This window comes from Penaeus vannamei, unplaced genomic scaffold, assembly GCF_042767895.1.
Source record: "Penaeus vannamei isolate JL-2024 unplaced genomic scaffold, ASM4276789v1 unanchor48, whole genome shotgun sequence".
NCBI classification, from domain to species: domain Eukaryota; kingdom Metazoa; phylum Arthropoda; class Malacostraca; order Decapoda; family Penaeidae; genus Penaeus; species Penaeus vannamei.
In genome coordinates this window covers 37,501-44,032 of record NW_027213052.1, presented here as the reverse complement: position 1 = coordinate 44,032, position 6,532 = coordinate 37,501, and the positions used below count along the sequence as shown (strand labels likewise).

Sequence of the window (6,532 nt, the reverse complement as noted above, 5' to 3'; positions counted from 1 at the left end):
TTGGCCTTAGTTCTTAGAAATAAATATATATTCATATATACGTGTGTGTGTGTGTGTGTGTGTGTGTGTGTGTGTGTGTGTGTGTGTGTGTGTGTGTGTGTGTGTGTGTGTGTGTGTGCGCGCGTGTGTGTGTGTCTGTCCCTCTCCATGCAACCGATAAGCGCTTTAGTGAACTAAGATGAAGTTGGACCACCCTGACTTAAAATGCTATAATATACATATATAACTGGGTCTTTTTTCATATTTTTCTTTTATATTTCAATTTTTATTTGTTACCCCTACCTTTTTTTCCTTCTCTGTCTCCGTTTTGATATTTAGAATATCAAAAATTGATAATATAAGCGTTATTTTGCTCACTGAAAATCCAATGTAAAAAGGATATTAAAAACCAGGCCATTGATTCATTTTATTAGCCCAGGACAATAAGGAAAAAATGGCATAATTAGTCAACATAATACTTTCTTAGCCAAGGACAATGTAAAAGAATAAAGAAATTTAACATAGAATTCATCCATGCGCTTTATAACCTATGGGCCACATAACAAAAAATCGTCTTGACTCATGAAATCATTAACAACACCCACAAAAATAAATGGAATTAATCCCTACATATCAAAAAGGGGCAAATCAGCTTATCCTTACAAATCTTGTTCAGTTACAGCTTCAATCCAGGGGTCTCCAATTGCATAGGAACCCGATGCCCGTTTTCTATTCACATGGAACGAAGATGCTGCCATCGTTAATTTTTTCGATGATTCTGTGGGGGTGTTCATTTTCCACTAGGCACCCGACGCTCTGTAAAAATTAATATAAGGGTGATGATTACGATAGTAGAAATTCGTATAGCTATAATAAAGATATTGATATCAATAATAACAATGATAATGAAAATGAATATATTTATAATAATAACCTACAGCAATAGTGATAACAAACAACAACGGCAATAATAATAGTAATGATAATAAAAGCAGCAATAATAACAAAAAACAATGATAAAGAATAACAAGTAAATTAATAACAATACCTAACACTAATAGTAATTACAGTGACAAAAAAACAATAACACCAACGCTAACACCAACAAAACAAAAACGGTGCCAAACCTGGGCGGTCCCGAGCACCATCTTGACAGTGCCAGCGAGTGTCTTGGCCATTGAGCGGTGTGCCATCTTGCGGGCGATCTCAACGATCTCGTGGAGGGCTAGATTCCCACGCTGACCCTCTGTTGGAAATTCGTGGGTTGGTTTATTTGTTTTCCGATCGGCTGGTCTTTTGTTTGTTGTTTTTCTTTCTTTTGTTGTGCTTTGATGTGTTGGTTGGTTGTTTAATCTAGTATCTTTTTTATTCGTGTGTTTATCTATTGTTGGTTTATGTATTTATTTTTGTGCTTAGTCGTTTTGTTTTGTGTGTTGGAATCAATTACATTTTATTTATTTATTTGTTTATTTTTTCTTTCTCGTATGTGTTTCAGTGTGGTGGGATTATCTGTTATAACTATGAAAACTATTATTATGCACATTTCACAAAGACTCATATACCACCCACCCATATACACCCCATCCCAACCTTCCCCCCACACACACAAAAAAAAAACACACCAACCCTCCCACCCGCACCCACACTCTCCACACATGCATCAACACCCCACCCCCAACCCTTCTCACCTCCAACCCTCACGCACATACACCCCAACCGCCACCACCTCACCCCCAACCCTACTACTCCACACACCCTTCACACACATACATCCCCAACCTCCACTACGTCACACATACACCCAGCCACCACCCCACACCCACCCACACCCCACGCACCCCAACCACCCACCGACTCTTCTTCACCCACCGATCTTGGGCTTGTCCGATTTCCTGAGAGCCTTGATGATGTACGCGGAGGCGGACGGTATCACCTCCGCCGTGCACTGCCGGTTCTGCACCGTGAGTTTAACCGTGATCTTCTGACACGGCCAGTCGTGGGTGACTTCGCAGATCTGCTGACACACCTTCTTCACGTTCAGCTGCAACGGACCGATTTTGCTGGCCAAGACGTTCGCCGCGGGGAGCCGTTGGCCGAGGCAGCGGACCGTCACTGGTGGAGGGGAAGGGGGGGGGACGCAAGGGATGTACCGATAATTATATTCTTTTATATTTAATAATTGATTGGAAGAATTGATTATAATGCTAAGTCATAAGGCTTTGAAGGTAGACGGCTTGGGTTGTCCTGTTATGTGAAACTGATGAATCTACAAAGAACCAGCTGAAATGTGAAAGAAAATTGCGAAAACTTGAACATGAATGCAACACAAGACAGGAAACAGACACACATCCACTCACAGGCGTATACGCACATGTACGCGTATACTGTTTAATATATACATAACCTTTAAATTGATATACCAGGAGACTAGTCTACCAGTACGATCATGAAGCAAAGGTTAGTCTGCTGATTGGGTCTGGCGTTAGGTTAGGTTAGGTTAGATTCAGACAAAATTAATTTCCAGCTTGATTTATAACAAAATCCTTCACAGTAATCGCATTTGATGATTTATGGAAGGCGTAAAATGAAATACCAAAGAATCTATTAATATTCCCGAATATTCCTATAAATTTGTATATATGATTGCCCTTAATAATAATAAAAAAAAAAAAATACACTCCTGTTTTCATGTTCGAAATTTTAGTTTTGAGAAATTTGAGTTTGACGAGAAATTTAACCTAGAGAAACCACGTGCAGCGCAAAATAACTATCAGGCATATTATTTACGGATGAAATGACAATTATATCACATAGAAAACCGACACCTAAAATATAAAGAAATCAACGAAACAAAAAAAACTACAAAAATAAATTAAATATAAAAGATACAAATTTGAAAACCGCCATTGTCTCATCCCAACCGACACCATGAAACAAACACCAAAATATCACAAAATCGTTTATATTACCGACGTGGACCAGCTCTGGATCAAATTTCGGAGCCATTGTGGATATCGCTCGCAACACCAGCGGTCGGATGAAGGGCTTTGAAAGGCGGATATTTTCGGATAAGGAAAGACCGATCTAGGATGACGCTTTCGTCAACGGAGATGCGTCACAGGGGGTCACGTGATCTTGCTATCTGTTCTATTCTATATTATTATTGTTATTATTACGCAAATACAGTTATTTTTTTATATACAAATTAATCTTATGTTTGTGAATAAGCATATAGACATGATCTTGTGGATCAGTTATTTATTTGTTTATTTACTTTTTTGATCATGAATTTTATGACGATTTTTATAAATGCGAATGGATTTTTGTTTTTGTTTATATGGATTTCTTTTGAGTATGTCATTTTTTTTAATAATGTAATGCTGATTTATTTGAATGCAAATGTATCTACATTTATTCATATTTATTTGAAGTAGAATATACGCTATCTTGCTGATTTATTTTGTGCAAACGGATAATTTTTGTCTGTGAATTAGAATAGACTTTCCTGTTGCTCATACCTATTTATCACGATTTCTGTGTGTGTGTGTGTGTGTGTGTGTGTGTGTTGTCTAGGGGAATTAAATTTAATTGTTTCAATGTACGATACTGCATATTTATGATTTGTTTGTTTATATGTTTTTTTATTTTTATTTGTGAACATTTATTAATTTCAATTAGCAAGGAAATATATCTCAAGCATAATCATCCATTATATGATTCACTTTGAATTCATACGACGTCATTGTTACCAAAAATAAATGTGTTTATATGATACTGATATCGCCTGTTTGCCTCGATAATGATATATTGATATTGATACTGATAATGTCTCTCTCTCTCTCTCTCTCTCTCTCTCTCTCTCTCTCTCTCTCTCTCTCTCTCTCTCTCTCTCTCTCTCTCTCTCTCTCTCTCTCTCTCTCTCTCTCTCTCTTAAATGATAAATATTAATCTCAAGTATTTGAGCACACATGTAGTAGTTTATAGGCCTGTAAATGCATGAACTCTACGGGCACGTGCGCCACACTTCAATAACAAGCCTAACCTAACTACCAACCACAAGGAATATTGGTGATTTTATCGTACAATGTACTTGGGTCATTGATGGTGAAACGTTAATTTGTAATTAGGAGGAGGAGGAGGAGAAGGAAGAGTAGGAGGAGACAGAAGAAGAGGGAATGAAAAAGAAAAAAAGAAAAAACAGACAAACAACAGTATGAAAACTGAATTGCGCAGATCTGACAAATTCAAAATTCTTGGATGACACAGTATACAATTAGATAAACTGTCAGTGACGTAGATGTTTCATCATATTGTCAGTTTTTTTTTTTTTTTTTTTTTTTTTTATGAAGGGCAGAAGGTACTCGTGTATATTATTGTCATCAGAATTTCACACACACAGTTAAACAAACAAACATAACCTTTTTTAAATTTGATATCGAGGTTGAAACTCGTCTGATAAGCGAGGTTATTTTGATACTTTATATAACTATTTTTTTGCGTAGACAAGAATGAAAATCATTCACGTTCTACGTAAGGTAAAGAATGTGAAATTCTCACACACGTGTATATATATATATATATATATATATATATATATATATATATATATATATATATATATATATATATTTATATATATTTATATATATACATATATATATACTTATATTTATATATATATATATATATGTACGAATGTACACATACACACACACACACACTCACACGCACACACACTCACACGCACACACACATGCACACACACACGCACACACACACGCACACACACACACAGACACACACACACACACACACACACACACACACACACACACACACATAAACACACGCATATATGTATATATACACATGAATACACACGAACGCACAGACACACAAATAACTGGAGACCCAAACCATAGCTACCTTTAAAGCTCAATATCGTAAAAAAGATTAGTAAAATCCATGTTAAAAAAAAAAACAGCAGGAAAGTTCATTTCAGAAAGTAAACAAAAAAACTAATGTTAAAATTAATCAAATTAAACAAAACACATACACACAAAACACTCACACGCGTACACGAACAAACACAAGAACGCAAATACATGTGCTCAAGAAAAAAAAAAAACGAATTTACACAAAACTGAAAATATGAATAAATGAAATTAGCAATAAATAAAAACATATAAATAAAAATCAAGACACATTCGCAAAAATTATACACGCATACTCACGAAAAAACGAGCATACACACATAAACTATCCTGAACACCTAAAAACACATACACGAACGCACATAAACGGCACAAATATGAGTCATGAATATCTCCAGGAAGTCGAAAAGGAAGACACAGATATATTAATTTTAAGTAAATTTAATAATCTTATCTCCAAATTTACACAGGTGTAAAAGAACCAAAAAGTTGATATTCCGAGTTGGTTATTGATAAAGCTCCTCATATCGTGTCGCTTGATGGTTAGTATCAGTATCTACAGAGATAAGGACACCAAAGTACGGGAGTCCTTATCGATATTAGAAACTGCGTTTTAGTTAACCTCTACTTTGGTTTCTCCCTGGAATCCTGAAAATCTTCGTCTTAAACTTCAAAAGTCAAATTTTCCTTCGTCCTGGAATCCTTCGCCGGTGCAGGAGCTGTAGAAGAGGCCGTTCCTCGGGAGTCCTTCGGCGGAGACTCATACGAAGGGACCTGTGAGAGTTTTTTTGGTTTTATTTTTTCCTCCTCACGGATTTAAGAAACGTGTTTGCCTCTCAGCTGAGCGGGATTTTTGGCCGTTCATCGCGTCGTAGGTCTTGGGAGGCTGTCTTCTTGGGGCCCCTGAGCGAGAGTGGTCCGGCGCCCTTCGTGAGGCGGCAGCGGCAGGAAATCCATCGCCCTCGAGTACTGCGGAGGCCCAGGGGAGTCCTCATGGTGCCCCCGACTTCGCCCTCGCCTCGCCGCTCTTCTCGAGAGGGAACCGCGGCGCCCCGCGCGTCCGAAAGAGGAATTGTCCTTCCCAGTCGTCGCTCACGCCCTGACGAAGAGGACGCCACTGCCTATGGGCCTCGTGGCGCTGCGTCTGAGGGGGGGCGTCCTGTGAGTGTCCTTGCACACAGCGCACTCCTTCCCCCCGGCGACGTGGACGCGGGGGGGCGGCGGGGAGACGGTCGCGGCGGCGACGACGACTCCGATCCTGCGCGACATGTTCACTCGCGGCTAAAACCTTCAACGACGAAGGAAAGGCCAAGTCCACCGAAGAAATTCCACCAAGAACAGTGCGTAGAAGGGACGTGCTACAAGCGCTTGCAAAAGCTCTAGTAATCTCACAACAGGAGTGGTTTTCTCTTTTTCGCTTATTAGTAAAAAAAATGTTACACCGAAGCCAGGACGGTTGCAGGAGAGTTGAGTGTTGTCAGCGTAAGAGACCAAGAGAGAGTATGGCGCCCAAGTGTCTGTTGTGGGGTTATGAAGCCTCATCTATCAGTTTTTCCTAATCTTATCGTCGCAAACGCAGTGCGCATGTGACCAAGGAAAACAGTTTATTTTCTAGACTG

General features: G+C 38.8%; 1 protein-coding gene across 1 annotated transcript; it reads right to left on the bottom strand.

Annotated features, from left to right (window-relative positions):
* Positions 1-394: 394 nt before the first annotated feature.
* On the bottom strand, positions 395-3,119 carry LOC113810192 (large ribosomal subunit protein uL11). Its single transcript, XM_027361904.2, has 4 exons — positions 2,949-3,119; positions 1,849-2,091; positions 1,107-1,225; positions 395-795 (listed from the first exon to the last, which is right to left on the bottom strand). Exons 1-4 carry the CDS (start codon positions 2,983-2,985, stop codon positions 709-711), a joined length of 486 nt encoding a protein of 161 aa, XP_027217705.2. The 5' UTR covers positions 2,986-3,119; the 3' UTR covers positions 395-708.
* Between the last annotated feature and the right edge of the window lie 3,413 nt (positions 3,120-6,532).

What these genes read in the sequence shown, in the direction of transcription:
- LOC113810192 (XM_027361904.2), bottom strand. Translation starts at nt 2,985, where the DNA reads ATGGCTCCGAAATTTGATCCAGAGCTGGTCCACGTCG. An exon ending in TCCAGAGCTGGTCCACGTCG is followed by an intron (nt 2,092 to 2,948) that starts GTAATATAAACG and finishes CCCCTCCACCAG; the next exon opens with TGACGGTCCGCTGCCTCGGC. An exon ending in TGGTGCTCGGGACCGCCCAG is followed by an intron (nt 796 to 1,106) that starts GTTTGGCACCGT and finishes TAATTTTTACAG; the next exon opens with AGCGTCGGGTGCCTAGTGGA.